The sequence below is a fragment of the Portunus trituberculatus genome, chromosome 32, assembly GCF_017591435.1.
Source record: "Portunus trituberculatus isolate SZX2019 chromosome 32, ASM1759143v1, whole genome shotgun sequence".
NCBI classification, from domain to species: domain Eukaryota; kingdom Metazoa; phylum Arthropoda; class Malacostraca; order Decapoda; family Portunidae; genus Portunus; species Portunus trituberculatus.
Genome location: NC_059286.1, coordinates 8,481,930 through 8,500,681, shown reverse-complemented (window position 1 = coordinate 8,500,681; position 18,752 = coordinate 8,481,930). Strand labels below are relative to the sequence as shown.

The 18,752-nt window shown below is 43.1% G+C and overlaps 1 protein-coding gene across 3 annotated transcripts in view; it reads right to left on the bottom strand.

Moving 5' to 3' along the window:
* The window catches only part of LOC123512080, a 12,833-nt gene extending 2,649 nt beyond the window's left edge, over window positions 1–10,184 (bottom strand). For 2 of the 3 annotated variants that reach the window (XM_045268277.1, XM_045268279.1), the window contains exons 1-6: window positions 10,056–10,184; window positions 7,202–7,510; window positions 5,883–5,987; window positions 3,841–5,635; window positions 1,829–2,052; window positions 1–355 (exon numbers count right to left, since the gene is read on the bottom strand). The exon at window positions 1–355 is cut by the window's left edge and continues 34 nt beyond it. In XM_045268277.1, the coding sequence (XP_045124212.1) occupies window positions 1–355; window positions 1,829–2,052; window positions 3,841–5,635; window positions 5,883–5,987; window positions 7,202–7,498 (2,776 nt within the window). In that variant the 5' untranslated portion in view covers window positions 7,499–7,510; window positions 10,056–10,184. The remainder of the gene's footprint in view (window positions 356–1,828; window positions 2,053–3,840; window positions 5,636–5,882; window positions 5,988–7,201; window positions 7,511–10,055) is intronic. The other variant, XM_045268280.1, reaches the window with a different exon arrangement.
* Window positions 10,185–18,752: the final 8,568 nt, after the last annotated feature.

Here is an 18,752-nt window from a genome sequence, read left to right as displayed (position 1 = left end):
CCTCTTCCTTCTCCTCCTCAAACTTCCTCTTGAGCTCCTCCTCTTGAGCCTGCAGAGTTGCCCGGTGCTTCTCCTCAGCCTCTCTCAAAGCCTCCCAGTGCTGTGCCTTCAGGAGACTCACTTCGTCGCGATGTTTGGCCCCCATATCCTTCAGTTTTGTCTCCAGGCTCCGGTGTGTGGACTCCCTGATTGCCCGTGTCTTCTGTACTGTCCATTTCTCCCGACGCTCCTGCTCCGATATGGTGAGGCGCTCCTTCAGTGATCGGAGCTCTTGGCTGTGTCTTTCCTCAGTGGCCTTCACACGGTCAGCATGTCGCTTCTCTGATTGTTTGGTGCGCTGGTCCAGACGCTCACACTGGTCAAAAAGGAGTGGTTTTAGAAGGTCACTCACTCATTCACTTGCTCTTATGTTAGGTTACGTTAGATTTGATTCACTCACTCATTCACACCTTTTGTCATCAACACACACACACACACACACACACACACACACACACACACACACACACACACACACACACACACACACCCCAAAGGGATGGTTTTAGAAGGGTATTCATTCACTCACTCACTCACTCTTAGGTTAGGTTAGGCTAGGTTAGATTCACTCACACACTCACACTCACTCACTCTTAGGTTGGGTTAGATTTGGTTCAACCACTCACTCATTCACACATGCATAAACACACACCTTTGTCATCCACACACTAACAAACTCCTCTCGTCATCCACACATACATACATACATACATACATACATACACACACACACACACACACACACACACACACACACACACACACACGGGGCCACACGAGCATAAAGCCCAGGCTCTGTAAAATTACAACTAGGTAAATACACACACACACACACACACACACACACACACACACACACACACACACACACACACACACACACACACACACACACACACACACACATTTCACTATATGGACAAGGAAATGATGAAGAAATTGATAAGTACTAAAATAAGACCTAGATTGGAATATGCAGGAGTTGTGTGGACTCCCCATAAAAAGAAACACATAAGAAAATTAGAGAGACTACAAAAAATGGCTACAAGAATGGTTCCAGAATTTAAAGGGATGGCATATGAGGAGAGACTAAAGGCAATGGATCTACCAACCTTGGAGCAGAGAAGAGAGAGAGGGGATCTGATACAGGTTTATAAATTGATTAACGGAATGGATGAAGTGGATAATGAGAAACTGATCCTGAGAGAAGAATATGACTTTAGAAGCACAAGATCGCATAGTAAGAAACTAAGGAAGGGACGATGTCTGAGAGATGTTAAAAATTTAGTTTCCGCAAAGATGTGTTGAGACTTGGAACAGTTTGAGTGAGGAAGTGGTATCAGCAAAGAGTGTACATAGTTTTAAAGAAAAATTGGATAAGTGTAGATATGGAGATGGGACCACACGAGCATAAAGCCCAGGCCCTGTAAAACTACAACTAGGTAAATACAACTAGGTAAATACACACACACACACCGGTAGCTCAGTGGTTAGAGCGCTGGCTTCACAAGCCAGAGGACCGGGTTCGATTCCCCGGCCGGGTGGAGATATTTGGGTGTGTCTCCTTTCACGTGTAGCCCCTGTTCACCTAGCAGTGAGTAGGTACGGGATGTAAATCGAGGAGTTTTGACCTTGTTGTCCCGGTGTGTGGTGTGTGCCTGGTCTCAGGCCTATCCCAAGATCGGAAATAATGAGCTCTGAGCTCGTTCCGTAGGGTAACGTTTGGCTGTCTCGTCAGAGACTGCAGCAGATCAAACAGTGAAACACACACACACACACACACACACACCTCCTCTGTCAACCGCCTCTTGTCATCCATCAACTTCCGAATCAGCTCTAAATTCTTCTGTATCCGGCCATCTGCCTCTGCCCGCTGCCGCTGCAACCGCTCCTCACAGCCACGGTGGAGCTCTGGGCTGGCGGATGGGTCACGCTTCCACCCCTCCGTCACACACAGGGCCTCCAGTTGCTGCTCTGCCTCTGCTATCTGACGAAGTAACTCTTCACGGCTCCCTGATGGAGAAAGAATGCAGAGAGTGAAGTGTGAGAGGTCAGTGTTGGTGGTAAATCCACATTCAGAAACACTTACTCTTCTCACCAAGGCCACAGAGATGATTAGTGGGGTTTTCAAGAGTGTTTCTCTAGTTAATAATGCAGAAATCTTGTCACTCTGCCTCTAGATACGTACAAACTTGCTTAAAAATACTTGATTCTCTCACCATGACTGTTTACCAAGGCCACAGAGATGATTAGTCGGGTTTTTAAGAGTGTTTCTCCAGTTAATAATGCAGAAATCTTATCAATCTGCCTCTAGAAATGTAAAAACACCTTAAAAACTTGTGTATATTTAAATAAAGCCTTTTGAAATAGCGAAGGTGAATCACAGAAGTGTTTAAGCATACAAGCTCAAGTCAGTAGGGAGAAGATTACAGAGATATAAGAATTGATAGGTGGAAATAGATAGACACATTCACATAAGGACTGACATATGTAGGCTTGACAGCTTCTTGTAGCTTCCCTCACTTTCTTATGTTGTTCTGAGTGCCTGTGGTAGGGTAGGGTTGGGTTGGGTTGGGTTGGGTTGGGTTGGGTTGGGTTGAGTTGAGTTGAGTTGAGTTGACTTGAGTTGAGTTGGGTTGGGTTGGGTTGAGTTGGGTTGAGTTGAGTTGGGTTGAGATGAATTGGGTTGGGTTGGGTTGGGTTGGGTTGGGTTGAGTTGAGTTGAGTTGAGTTGGGTTGGGTTGGGTTGGGTTGGGTTGGGTTGGGTTGGGTTGGGTTGGGTTGAGTTGAGTTGAGTTGAGTTGAGTTGAGTTGGGTTGGGTTGGGTTGGGTTGGGTTGGATTGAGTTGGGTTGGGTTGGTCAAGTCAGGTTAGGTTAGGATAGGTTAGGTTAGATCAAGTCAGGTCAGGTCAGGTCAGGGTGGTGTTGGTTTAGTTTAGGTTAGGTTAGGTTACATTAGATTACGTTAGATTAGAGTGGTGTTGGGCGTTATGAGTGAAGTGTGGTGTTGGGTGTTAGTGGAGTTGGTGTTTTGACGTCTTCACGTGGTGTGGGTGGTGGTAATGGTGTGTAAGCTTGTTAGATGACCTTCACCAAACTACAAAATGAAGGGGAGGAATGCATAACCCAAAGAAGACAAACATTAGAAGAGCAACACAACTGAAACCAATGTAGGAACTCTTTATAAACAGAAAACAATGTGAAAAGAACAGATTTTACAGTTTCTACCAAGTAAAAAACTTGAAGGTGGCTGTAGAGCAAAGAAAACATGTCTGAGTGGCTAGTATTTAGGGAAAAAAGCCAAATAGTGAAGAGTTAACATCAACATTCCAAGTGCAATTCAACAGTTTAGCTTCTCATGTTCATCACTCAATGCAAAGGAATGACCCCCCCCACCCACCAGCCACCAAACAATATAATAAAAAGTTAAGATTAGAACCATGAAATATAAGTGCTAACCTGAGATAATACAAACCAATAAAAGGCACAAGTCAAGATTAACCCCTTCGATGTGGAGACATTTTTACCTTGAGATTTGTGTACCATTAGACCATTCTATTGAGATTAGGAAGAATCAATGAAGTCAGAAGGTTAATGGCTATAGTCTTCATTATTTAAATCCCACACATGAGTTTCTGAAGCTGTATAAAATCACTAAATAGTAAGCAGAATCAATATGGAAATGTGTCATGGTACTAAAGGGGTTAAAAACATGAAATTAAAAGTCCTAACTACCCAAAACAATAAGTGATACACAAACTGCCACCAGCACCCAATGCATCCCCCACACAGCCACCTACCACTGTGCTCCACCAGGTTCCACCGCTCCACCAGGTCCTGCGTAAAAAGGAACACCTTCTCGGCCAACACCTGTAGCACCGGAAGAGAAGCAGCACCCTCCTTTTCACATGTGGGTTGACAAGGACTTGAGGGCACTGCTGAGGATGCCACTGTCTTCCCACTACAGCCCTTCCAGTCTCTTTCAGGTGGTTCTGCGACTGTGGCACTCTTCTCCTCGTCCTCGATCATCCTGAGTGCCTCCAGCAGGTCCTTGGAGGGCTGGGGGCATAGTAATGCTGGCTTGTCCTGGCCTGAGAAGCGAGATCGCATGATGAAGGTGGTGACAGCCCCAGCACGATAGCTTGGCAGGTCAGCCGTGCAGGATGAGTCAGTATAGGACGGTCTGGTGGGCAAGTCTTGGGTGCAAAGGGTAGCGTCCTGGTCTCCTGCGGGTGGTGGGAGGGTGGTGGGGCAGGCTGTGGGCAGGGAAGGTCTATTCTGTGTGTCTGTGTCCTCAGCCTGCAAGACATGCTTCAAGGTCTGTGGCTTGTGTTCCATGGTGGGAGAGGAGCAGTGTTGGGGGTGAGGGGATGCCTCTTCCAGCAGAGGGCAGTCCTCACCGCCACCCTGGAGTCTGTCTGGGGGGAGAGACAAGTGCCACAGGTAGTCTGTGTCTTGGCCCACACTGGATGGAGACTGTCTGGGTGGGTAGGGAGCTTCCTGGGGCAGAGGGGAGGCACTGAGGGGGCCCTGGAAGCTGTCCTGTGGGAGGGCAGGGGACTTGCATAGGAAGTGGACGGATTCTTCCCCATCAAGACCTGGGGATGTCCTATCATAGCACAGAGTGGGGCTGTTAGGGCTGCTGGGGCAGTGCAGGGCCTGCTTGGAGTGGGATGGGGGTGAGTCTGTGCAGGGCGGGGGTGAGGCAGCCTTGCCCCGGCAGTGGAGGAGTGTAGTGGTGCGTGGGGAGGAGTGGTCACTGAGGCTGGACTCCTCCACAATATCCTCCAGCACACATTCCGGGCTATGATGGGGCGGGACGGCCTCCTCATCCTGCGGCAGCACCTCTTCCCCCGCCTCAGACCCTGACAGGATGGGTGGCTCAGGGCCGGCATCAGGCAGCAGAGTCTGCACAGCACTGTCCTGCACTGGGGCACTGCGGGGTGTGTCGGGCTGCTGCTGCTGCTGCTCCTCAGCCCGCAGGTCCTCCCTGCTAGACAGCCTCAGAAGCAGCTGGTGGTTCTGCTGCAGCAGTGTCCGCCACTCAGTGTCCCAGGCTGGGGCAGTGGCTGGGGCAATGCCTGGCCCCGTTGCTGCCATCAGCTGGATGCGGCGGCCCAGGCTCATCACAGTGCTCTCCGAGTCTTCGTTGGAGGTCGTATCACCCGCTGTCACCCGGCTCAGGTCCTCTCGACCCCCACCTGGCCCCCAGTACCCTCCCCTTCCCTCAGGGGCCATGGGGGGTACGCTGTATTCATACTCCCCCCTGGCCAGCACCTGGAGGTCTGAGTCACTACTGCTGGGGGAGTGTGGAGAGAGCCTCTGGCCACTCCTCAGGGTGTAGGTGGACCCTAGGCCTTCTCTAAGGAAGGCCGGGGCCTCCTCCTTGGTGAAGGTTGCACCAAGGTGAGCTGGGCCACCACCACATTCCCCGGCCTGCTCAGGGTCCAAACACACCACTGTGTAAGTGGAGCCAAAGCCTGCTGCTGCTGCCGCTGCTGCCCTCATGTCTCCCTTAGAATGTGCAGCTGCTGCTGCTGCCACTGCAGCTTCTCCCCGCCTCTCACATCCACCGGCCTTGTGCACAGACAGGAACTGCCAGAATGACAATTTTGAGTGAGTGAGTAAGTGCACACGTTCATTCTTCTGCCTACCCACAATCCCACCTCACCACCCACCCATCTACCCTCCCACCCACACATCCAACCATATCACTCACCCATTCACCCATCCACACATCCACCTACACACCCAACAGCCACTCTGCCACACCCTTCATCAGCACCCACCTACCCACCCAACACCCATTTTGCCACACCCCTCATTAGCACCCACCACCCACCTGTCTGCGCCGCAGTTGGCTGGGCTGGGCGTGACTGGACACTACCCTCACTGAGCCCCGACTGACTGGCTGCTGACGACGCGGAGTGTATGACACCGACCGGATCTGATGATGACGATGGCACCAATGGAAAAGGTTGCACTCGATCACTATCATCTTTATTGTAACACACACATACACACACACACACACACACAAACATGCAGGAGTAGTGTGGACCCCTCATAAAAAGAAACACATAAGGAAATTGGAGAGGCTACAAAAAATAGCTACAAGAATGGTTCCAGAATTTGAAGGGATGACATATGAGGAGAGACTAAAGGCTATGGATCTACCAACCCTGGAACAAAGAAGGGAGAGAGGAGACCTGATACAAGTTTATAAATTGATCAACGGAATGGACCAAGTGGATAATGAGAAACTGATCCTGAGAGAAGAATATGACATCCGAAGCACAAGATCGCATAGTAAAAAGCTGAGAAAAGGAAGATGTCTGGGAGATATTAAAAAATATAGTTTCCCGCAGAGATGTATTGAGACGTGGAACAGTTTAGATGAAGAAGTAGTGTCTGCAACGAGTGTGCATACTTTTAAAGTAAGATTGGATAAGTGTAGATATGGAGACGGGGCCACACGAGCATAAAGCCCAGGCCCTGTAAAACTACAACTAGGTAAATACACACACTCAAACACACCGCGTAGTGTAGTGGTTAGCACACTCGACTCACACTCGAGAGGGTCCGGGTTCGAGTCCCGGAGGCGGCGAGGTAAATGGGCAAGCCTCTTAATGTGTAACCCCTGTTCACCTAGCAGTAAACAGGTACGGGATGTAACTCGAGGGGTTGTGGCCTCGCTTTCCCGGTGTGTGGAGTGTGTTGTGGTCTCAGTCCTACCCGAAGATCGGTCTATGAGCTCTGGGCTCACTCCGTAATGGAAAAGACTGGCTGGGTGACCAGCAGGCGACAAAGGTGAATTACAAACACTTTCTTAAACATGCTTTACAACTACTATATATTTTTGCACACACACACACACACACACACACACACACACACACACACACACACACAGAATATGCCAGTCGAAGCACAAGATTGCATAGTAAGAAGGTGAGGAAGGGAAGATGTGTAAGAGATATTAAAAAGTATAGTTTCCCGCAAAGATGTATTGAGACGTGGAACAGTTTGAATGAAGCAACGAGTGTGCATACTTTTAAAGTAAGATTGGATAAGTGTAGATATGGAGATGGGGCCACATGAGCATAAAGCCCAGGCCCTGTAAAACTACAACTAGGTAAATACACACACACACACACACACCGACTTCCCCTCCACCCGCAGGTTGAGGTGGGCCACATCATGGATGCGGTGTTGGCCATGAGCAGCAAGCCGGCCCACTAACCACCCCTGGGCTGGCGAGGTCGGGGGGCTGTGGGCCGGGGGAGCAGAGGAGGGACGGCCCGTGTGTAGCTTGGGCCGCCTGGTGTCTGAAGGGCGTGCCGAACTGATCCGCCCGGCCGCCACTCTTGCCGAGCTGACCCTGGATGACCCAGAGCCTGACCTAGTTGATCTAGCCGACCCAACACGCTGGGGGAAGGTGACCCGCTCCTCCAGCATTCTGCCTTCACTCTTTGGACATGAGAGGAGGTCAGAAAGGAGGTCAGAAAGGTGAGCATTGACTTTCAAATAATAATAGTAGTAGTGATAGGTATTTCTTTTTATGCAAGAGGGAAAGCTGGGGAGAAAAAAAAAAAAAAAAAAATATATATATATATATATATATATATATATATATATATATATATATATATATATATATATATATATATATATATATATATATATATATATATATATATATATATATATATATATATATATATATATATATATATATATATATATATATATATATATATATATATATATATATATATATATATATATATATATATATATATATATATATATATATATATATATATATATATATATATATATATATATATATATATATATATATATATATATATATATATATATATATATATATATATATATATATATATATATATATATATATATATATATATATATATATATATATATATATATATATATATATATATATATATATATATATATATATATATATATATATATATATATATATATATATATATATATATATATATATATATATATATATATATATATATATATATATATATATATATATATATATATATATATATATATATATATATATATATATATATATATATATATATATATATATATATATATATATATATATATATATATATATATATATATAAATAAAATAAAAAAAGGCCCACTTGATTGCCAGTTCCCCTAAAGATTAATGGAGATGATAAGAAAGAATAAGTGAAAAAGGCATGTTAATAATAATGATGAGTAATCAGCATCACCATCTTTCAAATAATAATGATAGCAATTTTAATAGTTATAATGATAAAAAAGAAAGAAAGTACAAAATAATAATGAGAGTATGTAATTATCATCCCCATCACTATTACCGTCTTTCAAATAGTCATAATACTAGTGGTGATAACAGTTATAATGATAAAAAAGAAAGAAAGGAGAAAATAATAATAACAGTATTCATCATCATCATCACCACCATCATCATTATCACCACCTTATAAACACTGATAAAGGCAATGAACACCACTATCTTTTGAAAGTTTAAAAATAATCACAGTCACAACTTGGTGAGAAATAAAGTTAGTATGCAATGAGTATTTCCATCACATTCAGTGAGGTGGAAAGGCTGGACGAAAGAAGACAACAGAGATGAAGGGATAAGCAAAACAATGGCTCATAGATACACATGGAAATTTTGACTATTCATAGATAATACATGAAAACAATGGCACAAGACTATGATTACCAAATATTAACTATCAAATTTCTGGGCATCTTCACTAACACCTGATGTAACATTAAAAAACATATCAATTAGAAAAAAAAAAAACCTTACACAAGACAAACACATGGACCATTTGACAGCTAGCTAGTTCATTTCACACACCATGATTTAGAAAAAAGCGTCATAATAAATGAAAATATGTAGCGTGAGATTACTTCAATTATCTAGAAAATTAACCTCTTCAATACTGGGATGCATATTTACCATGAGTTTTGGGTGTGATTAGACAATTTTATTTACATTAGGAAGGCTCTATGGAGGTCAGAAGATTAATAGCCAGTCTCCACTATTCTAATCCTCCATACGGTTTTCTGAAGCCATGTAAAATTGTCAAACAGTAAGAAGAATGAATATGAAAATATGTCATGGTACTGAAGGGGTTAAGACATTCAAATCATAACACACTTGATTAGTTTTTCTTCTTTTTTCAAGAATATTCGCTGCACTTTTTCATCCCATATCAAATTAAGGTTAAGAATTGAAAAAAAATGAAGGCAAGTCACAAGCATTATTACTTGTCAGAGGCACAAATTTTGTGCTTCCTTTCATAGAACTGAAAAAAAAAAAAAAAAAAGGAGTTAAGTTTCAAACACTACTACGTACTTGTCAAAGGTAAGAATTTCATGCTTCCCTTCGTAGAATTGAATAACAAAATTAAGTTAAGTCTATGGAAGATGTGTGAACAGGCAGGATATTGCCTCAAATATTTCCACTGTATCACTGGATTTTTACAATGAGAAATAAGATAATGATTTCATATTAATTTCTTAGCATTCGTAGTCAGGTTAAGCTGGTTTGCTTTGATTACATAAGTTTTGTTGGGTTAGAGAAAGTTAATTTGTCATGAGGAAGTATCAGCGGGTGTGTGTCGCCTCAATTAGGTTAAGTTACGTTAGAGTTAGGGTTAAATAGATAAGTTACAATAGGACGGAGCAGCTAGCGGTGAACAGCAGTGGCGGTGATTCGTAAGGGATAGGGGAAGAGGAAATAAAAAAAAAAAAAAAAAAAAAAAACAAGTACTGATCTACGACGGAAACAAAGTGTAGATTCATTCACAACAGGTCATCATCCAACAGTGAGCTGCTGGTGCAATTCCATAAATGTACTGCTTGAAGAGGTAGTGACTCACTCACGCAAGCGCCAACTCAACAACACACACAACACAGCACACTCTCAAACAACACAGCACAACACACTCACCAGGCAATGTTGGGCCAGTACAATGTGGCGCCAAGCATGTCACCACCACATCACCACAGCCAGTCCACCAGTCGCCACACGCCTCCCCCGCCGCAGACGCTGTGTTTGTGCTGATAATGATGATGATGGTGGTGGTGATGGTAGTGGTGACACAACAGCACCACTAAATAAAACTCACCATTACATTTATCTGATGCTTTACATGGCTCCTCTGTCCTCATTTAAGTCTATTTCTAGAGAAGTCTACAGGAATTCGGCTTTGTCAAGGAATTTTTCTAAGGAAATATCAATGTATGTATGTATGTATGTATGCATTTACGCACAATAAACCCACTTATACGTCCAAACATACCCAGAACACCGCTCTCATGCACCCAAAACACTTAAAACAATCAAAACTTGGCCAAAACACTTTGCAATACCTCAAAATATCAACAAATACCTTTAGAACTCACTAGAAACACACAATACTCACCAATACCATCCTGATACCACAAAACACTTCCCAAACACACCACGCATGCCCAAAACTTGCATAACACTCAAAACTAACGCAAACCACGCTCAAAACACCACGCAACACCTCAAAAACTTCCTATAGAAACACCTAGTATACACCAAATCACCCATTCCCACACACCCAGAGCACTTAAAACCCACAATAATCCCACAATCAAAACACCCTGAAACCTCAGAATATCCTCTCTCTCTCTCTCTCTCTCTCTCTCTACACACACACACACACACGAGAGCATAAAGCCCAGCAGGCCTTGTAAAACTACAACTAGGTAAATACACACACACGCACACACTTCATAAGAAACAATCAGATAATATACACCAAGACCATGCCCCACGCACAAAAGACCTTTTACTCACACCTAAACCATTTAAAACACTCCAAACTAACCCGTAACACGCTCTAAATAACAAACAACCCCTCGCAGTAATCCGGCAAACACATTTAAAACACACCCAAACACTCAAATACATCTCCAAACCACAAGTAAGATACGTAAAATATACCTAAAAACATCTAACATCCACTAAAACACATACTATGCGCCCAAAACATCGGTGATAGTGTCTGGCATGGAGAATTCATTCCTCATTCTTTATTTCAACCTAAACCTTTTAAACCTTGGTCTAACTCAGCCTGTTCTCGTGCTATACATGATAGAGAGGTTGCCCACGAAAGGTACTTGAACCTTTCATCTCAATATCACGCACTTTATATTTCTGCACGGAATCATGCCAAGTCTGTTCTTCAACTTGCCAAACACTCCTTCATAAGTAGAAAATGTCAAAATCTTTCAAACTCAAACTCCCCTCTAGACTTCTGGCATCTAGCCAAAAACATTTCAAATAACTTCACTTCTTCATCTTTCCTTCCTTTATTTCATCCTGATGGCACCACTGCCATCTCTTCTATCTCTAAAGCTGAACTCTTCTCTCAAACCTTTGCTCACAACTCTACCTTGGATGATTCTGGGCTTGTTCCTCCCCCTCCTCTTCCCTCTGACTATTTCATGTTTACAATTAAAATTTTTCGTAACGATGTTTTCCATGCCCTCGCTGCCTAAACCCTCGGAAGGCTTATGGTCCTGATGGGGTACCGCCTGTTGTTCTCAAAAACTGTGCTTCCGTGCTTGCACCTTGCTTGGCCAAACTCTTCCAACTTTGTCTATCTACTTCTACCTTTCCTTCCTGCTGGAAGTTCGCCTACATTCAGCCTGTTTCTAAAAAGGGTGACCGTTCTAACCCCTTAAACTACCGTCCTATAGCTTTAATCTCTTGTTTGTCTAAAGTTCTAAACTTTTGAATCTATCCTGAATAGGGAGACTCTTAAACATCTGTCACTTCACAATCTTCTGTCTGATCACCAGTATGGCTTCCGCCAAGGTCGCTCTACTGGTGATCTTCTGGCTTTCCTTACTGAGTCTTCCCTCTCACTGCAGGCAAGCTTCCTCACTCTTTGAAAACAACCATCATCATCCCAATCCTCAAAGGTGATGGCACCTTTCGCCCTATTTTTCTCACCAGCTGTCTGTGCAAGATGATGGAATGGGTAATACTGGGTGTGTTTTAAATGTGTTTGCGGGATTACTGCGAGGGGTTGTAAGTTATTTAGAGCGTGTTACTAGTAAGTTTGGAGTGTTTTAAATGGTGGGCCATGTACTCTCTGGCAATGTACATGGCTTCCTAAAAGGTTAGGTTAGGTTAGGGTTGCTTGGAACCCTCATCGTGTCAGTGTTGATATTCAATCTCTGCATCAGCTCAAGAGGGACTGGCTTCCTCATGTGCTGCAAGACATTTTCATAACTAAATTGTCCAAGTACCCACACGTTCAGGCTATTCATGTTTATTGTGATGGGTCAATCAATGGCAGTAGGTCTGGATGTGGGCTGTTCATCCGTGACTACATCTCTGCCAATCTCTACACTGACACTGAGGTTTCCAGGCGGCTCCCTGCACCCATGTCTTCCACTAGAGCAGAACTGTATGCTGTACTGGAGGCGCTCCATATTGTGGCGCCTCTCCATAAGAATGTATATTTCTTTATTGACAGTCAGGCTGCATTGTATGCCCTTCAATCCACCTCCCCCATGGACTGTGATCTAGTTAATAAGTGTCTTGATCTCATCCACACCCTAGAAGGTGCTGGTGCCACGGTCCATTTCATCTGGATACCCTCTCATGTGGGGTATCTATCCCGCTAAATGAAAAAGCAGACCACCTTGCTCAGTGTGCACTCCAAGAAGACACAGTGGACCCTGGCACTGAGTATATACTCTGGGTTGTGTTCATAGTAGCATTAAGGACTTTGTACATAGTAGCATTAGTGATCAGTTGGAGCTTTGTTGCCATAGGGGCAGTAGCACTAGTCTTCACTATGCACGTGTCTCCCAGAGCTGTGCTTACACCTATAGGTGACACACTGCATCACATGACGGGGTGGCAATGAGGCTCATGCAGATTAGGCTACAAATACTTTTGGGAAGTCAGTGCTTCCCCTGGTGTGTGCTGTGTGCTGTGTGCTGCACCAAGGGGACACACTCTGCCTCACTATGTCATGGAATGTCCTCTCATTGCTAAATTTAGGCCACAAGGTCAACATGACTTGTACAGCCTCATTTACCATCTCCTAGACTCAACCACTCTCAGGGATATACTCAGGGAATATCTTCAGTTTGCTTCTAGGCTGTAGGATGTTTATGCAATAAGGTGTGCAATATGTGTATTTATTTATTGAAATATGTACTTGTATTCCTGTTATATGTATACTGTCTAGTGTTATATTTTTGATATTTTAATCTTAAGTCTTTGCCCAGGGGGTGGGTAGCAAGGTCCATCCTCCTCCTTTGTTGTAATTATTCATTAATGCAACAATAAATGTATCAATCAATCAATCTTACCGAGTCTTGGTCATCCTTTTCTAGAGATTTCGGTGAAACTTTTGCTGTAGCGTTAGAACATATCATAAGCTTTTGATAGAGTCTGGCATAAAGCTTTGATTTCAAAACTGCCCTCCTACGGCTTCTACCCTTCTCTCTGCAAATTTATCTCAAGTTTCCTTTCTGACTGTTCTTTTGCTGTTGTGGTAGACGGCGATTGTTCTTCTCCTAAATCTATTAATAGTGTTCCTCAGGGTTCTGTCCTGTCACCCACTCTCTTTCTATTATTCATTAATGACTTTCTTAACCAAACTTCTTGCCCTATCCACTCCTACGCTGATGATACAACCCTACATTTTTCCACATCCTTTCAGAGACGACCAACCTTCAGGAAATCAACAGATCACGCAAGAAGCCAAAGAACGCCTGACTTCCGATCTTTCTAAGATTTCCGATTGGGCAGAGAAAATCTATATGTTTTCAATGCCTCAAAAACTCAATTCCTCCATCTATAAACTCGACACAACCTACCACACAACTATCCCCTATTCTTCAATAATACTCGATTGTCTCCCTCTTCCACAATGAATATCTTCGGTCTGTTCTTTGCTCATAATCTTAAATGGAAACTTCACATCTCATCTCTTGCTAAAACAGCTTCTATGAAGTTAGGTCTTCTGAGGCGTCTCCGCCTGTTTTTCTCGCCCCTCCAGCTGCTTACTCTGTATAAGGGCCTTATCCGCCCGAGTATGGAATACTCTTCGCATGTTTGTGGGGGGTTCCAGTCACACAGTTTTACTAGATAAGGTGGAATCTAATAAAGCTTTTCGTCTCATCAACTGCTCTCCTCTGACTAACTGTCTTCAGCCTCTTTCTCACCGCCGAAATGTTGCATCTCTTTCTATCTTTTATCTCTATTTTCATGCTAACTATTCTACTGATCTTGCTAACTGCATGCCTCCCCTCCTCCTGCAGCCTCGCTGCACAAGGCTTTCTTCTTCCTCTCATCCCTATTCTGTCCAACTCTGTAACACAAGATTTAACCAGTAGGTACTCTCAATTATTTATCCCTTTCACTGGTAAACTCTGGAACTCGATCCCTCCCTGCATCTGTATTTCCGAATTCCTACGACTTCTCTTCTTTTAAGAGGGAGATATCGAGGCATTTCCTCCCCAATTTTGGTTGACGGTTTTCCATTGTATTCAGAGCTAGCACTCAAGTGGGCCTTTTTTTTTTTTTTTTTTGCTCTTGGTTGGTCCTCCTCCCTACGTAAAAAAAAAAATAATAAATAAATACTATCTACGGAAGTTTTAAAGGGAGTGTTTACAGCTCCCAGGGGAAAAGAAGAAGAAAGAGAATAAAAAAAAAAAAACGATGTGCTTAAAAGGTAGACTATATGATATATTTTATTCTCTATCTTTATCGCCTGATACAATACGAGTATATTTTTCGAAAATAAACCAGGTTAAAGTGATAAGTAAAGGAACATATATATATATATATATATATATATATATATATATATATATATATATATATATATATATATATATATATATATATATTTCTTTTATTTATTTATTTTTTTTTTTTATGAGCATCGATCTTAATTGTCTATCTACGAATTTATTCACTTATCTATCTTCCTACCTATCCATCTATCCATTTACCTGTCATGCTATCAGTTTACTTGCTTATCTATATCCATCTTCACACAGCACGCAAATATTAACAAACTGACATAGATTGGATGGGTGGTGGCAAGAAAGAGTGTGTTTGGTGCAGCGGGGTGTTGGTGTTGTGGGGGCGTGGTATTACTGGGTTGAGTGTAAAAGTCAACCAAAGTGTTCTCAATATATCACTGCTTTTTTCTGGTACATTCTTGCTAAACTCCCTGCCTGCTTCTGAAGTATTAGCTGGTCATCCTTTTACATCAGAAAAATATGATAATGAAAATGAAAATTAGTTTCAGAATCACACACACACACACACACACACACACACAGCTCCTCTCTCTCTCTCTCTCTCTCTCTCTCTCTCTCTATCTATCTATCTATACCATGTAGGCTTTTCATAGGAATTTATGGGCTAAAGGGGATACTTTTAAGGGTACCTCCTATCTCAAAGCACACCCGTTAGGAAACCGTTGCCCCGAGTGAGGAAGCCCAACCTACACTCGGACCATCTCTCTCTCTCTCTCTCTCTCTCTCTCTCTCTCTCTCTCTCTCTCTCTCTCATATAACTCGAAAATTATTAATTTGCGATGGAAATTCTATATCATTGCATGTATAACCTATCAATATCTCTAGCTATATTTCCCACCAGAAAAAAAAAAAAAAAAGACATTGGCCACATGCACAGATTTCATGGCTGGTTGAAATTGCAAATTATAGATATTTCCACGTTCAACTACCATGGCGTGTTTTCATAATTATTATTATTATTATTATTATTATTATTATTATTATTATTATTTAAGCGCCGGAAGGAAAGGGTTAATGATTCTATCCTTCCTAATGTTAAAGAAAAAAAATCATCTAATTGCACTGAAAACATATAGTAAAAATGCGTCCTAGAATACTGAAGGGGTTAAGGGAATCTGGTGAAACACTGGAATAATACCGAAAATACCCCGTTGTGGAAGCACGTCCTACGGTACTAGGGCTAGGCTACGGTGCTTCCACCGTAGCCTTGCTTAGGTTTTCTAGACATAGAGAAAGCATATGATAGGGTGAACAGAGAAATGCTAGGTAGAGTGCTAGAAAAGATTGGGTTGAGTGCAAAGATAATTAACATAGTGCGAAGTATGTATGTGGATACAAGAGCTAAGTATAAACTAGGAGATGTAGAGACAGACTGGGTGAAGAGTGAAAGAGGAGTTAGGCAGGGTTGCATATTATCACCAACCCTCTTTAGCTTATATACAGAGGAACTGGCTGCTAGATTGAGGAGAATGAATGCAGGTGTAAATGTGGAGAATGATAAGATATGTGTGCTCTTGTATGCAGATGATGTTGTTATGAGTGAGTCGGCAGAAGAGCTTCAGAGTTTGCTTGATGTTGTAGATGGGTATGGAAGAGACTTTGGAGTGAGGTTTAGCAGTGAAAAGAGCAAGGTAATGGTTGTGAATGGGTCAGAGGATGAGAGGAACTCAGTGTGGAGACTAGGTGAGAACGAGATGCAACAGACAGATGAATACAAGTACCTGGGGATGTGGATGAGTCCGGTTGGCTGCGTGAAGACAAAGAATGAGAAGATAAGCATGGTGAGCCAGTGGGTAGGTCGGCTAGGAAGTGCAGCAAGGATGAGGGCGAGTAAATATGACGTGCTGCGAGAAGTTTGGAAGAGCGTGGCTGTTCCGAGCATCATGTATGGTATGGATGTGACTGCATGGAATGAAAGTGAACTAGAAAAGTTAGAAATAGGGCAGAATAGAGTTGCAAGAATGGCACTAAATGCACCTAGATATGCAGCAGTAGAGGCCCTTAGGTGAGACATGGGTTGGAGCACTTTTAGAGAAAGGTATGTAAAAGCGACCCTAAGGTATAAGGCTAGGTTAGAGCGAATGAATGATGCTAGAATAGTGAGAAAAGTGTTTCTGTGGAATGTCAGGAGTAGCAAGTGGGGGAAAAGTGTGTCAGGATGGTGGTGAAGAGTGGTCTAATAGCTAGTTGGGCTTTTCAGCAGGTAGAAGGAAGGCACTTAGAGAAGGACTGGAGTATGATAGTTAGAAATGGAGAGGTAGAGAATGGGGTGTAAGGAAGTGGAGGAGTGAGATAGACAGAGTAGTGAAAGGTGTGGGACTGAGTGACTGGAAGAATAGGATTGAGCAAAAGAGTACCTTGGAATGGTATAGAGAGAAAGAGGCCCCAATGTATGAAAAGTGGTATGATGGAAGCCTGGGTGGGGATCTTCTCTTCCGAGCTAGGGCACAGTGCATGGATGTGAATGCAAGGAATTATAGATGGTCTGAGTCCCGCAGGAAAGTGTGCCAGATGTGTGACATGGGGGAGGATGATACGGTGGAGCATGTGGTGCTGGAGTGTGTGAAGTATGCCAGAGACAGGTATGAGATTATGCAAGTGGTGCTGAGGGAGCTGGGACATGACAGAGTGGAGATGACAGGAAGGGAATGGATGGTGGTGCTGCTGGGACTCTGTGGGGAGACGAATGAAAGGATGATTGAGGCTGTGAAAGAGTTCCTGGAGAGAATGTGGCGTGCTAGATGCAGGAACTAGTGGTGTGAAAGATGATGATTGTCCTCCTTGTTGTTTGTGTTTTTTCGTATTTTCCTTACAGGCGCTGCCGATATAAAGGCCTGACGCAGAAGTAATTCCTGCGTCACCTGTAACATTAAGATCAAGATCAAGATCCAACCTACCACTACCATAGAACCATAGTAGTGAAAAGAGTAAGGTAATGGTTGTGCATAGGTCAGAGGATGAGAGGAACCATGTGTGGAGATTAGGAGTGAATGAGGTGCAGCAGACAGATGAATATAAGTATCTGGGGATGTGGATGAGTCCGGATGGCTGTGTAAAAATTAAGAATGAGAAGATAAGTATGGTAAATCAGTGGGTAGGTCGTCTAGGAAGTGCAGCAAGGATGAGGGCGAGTAAATATGACGTGCTGCGAGAAGTTTGGAAGAGCGTGGCTGTTCCGAGCATCATGTATGGTATGGATGTGATTGCTTGGAATGAGAGTGAACTAGATAAGTTAGAAATAGGGCAGAATAGAGTTGCAAGAATGGCACTTAATGCACCTAGATATGCAGCAGTAGAGGCCCTTAGGGGTGATATGGGTTGGAGCACTTTTAGAGAGATATGTGAAAGCGACCCTAAAGTATAAGGCTAGGTTAGAACGAATGAATGATGCAAGGATAGTGAGAAAAGTGTTTCTGTGGAATGTCAGGAGTAGCAAGTGGGGAAGAGGTGTGTCAGGCTGGTAGCAAAGAGTGGGTTAGTAAGTAGTTGGGTTTTCAACAGGTAGAAGGAAGACATTTAGAGAGAGACTGGAGTATGATTGTTAGAAATGGAGAAGGTAGAGAATGGGATGTAAGGAAGTGGAAGAGTGAGATAGACAGAGTAGTGAAAGGTGTGGGACTGGATGACTGGAGAAATAGGATGGAGCAAAAGAGTACCTTGGTATGGTATAGAGAGAAAGAGGCCCCAATGTATGAAAAGTGGTATGACGGAAGCCTGGGTGGTGATCTTCTCTTCCGAGCTAGGGCACAGTGCATGGATGTGAATGCAAGGAATTATAGATGGTCAGAGTCCTGCAGCAAAGTGTGCCAGATGTGTG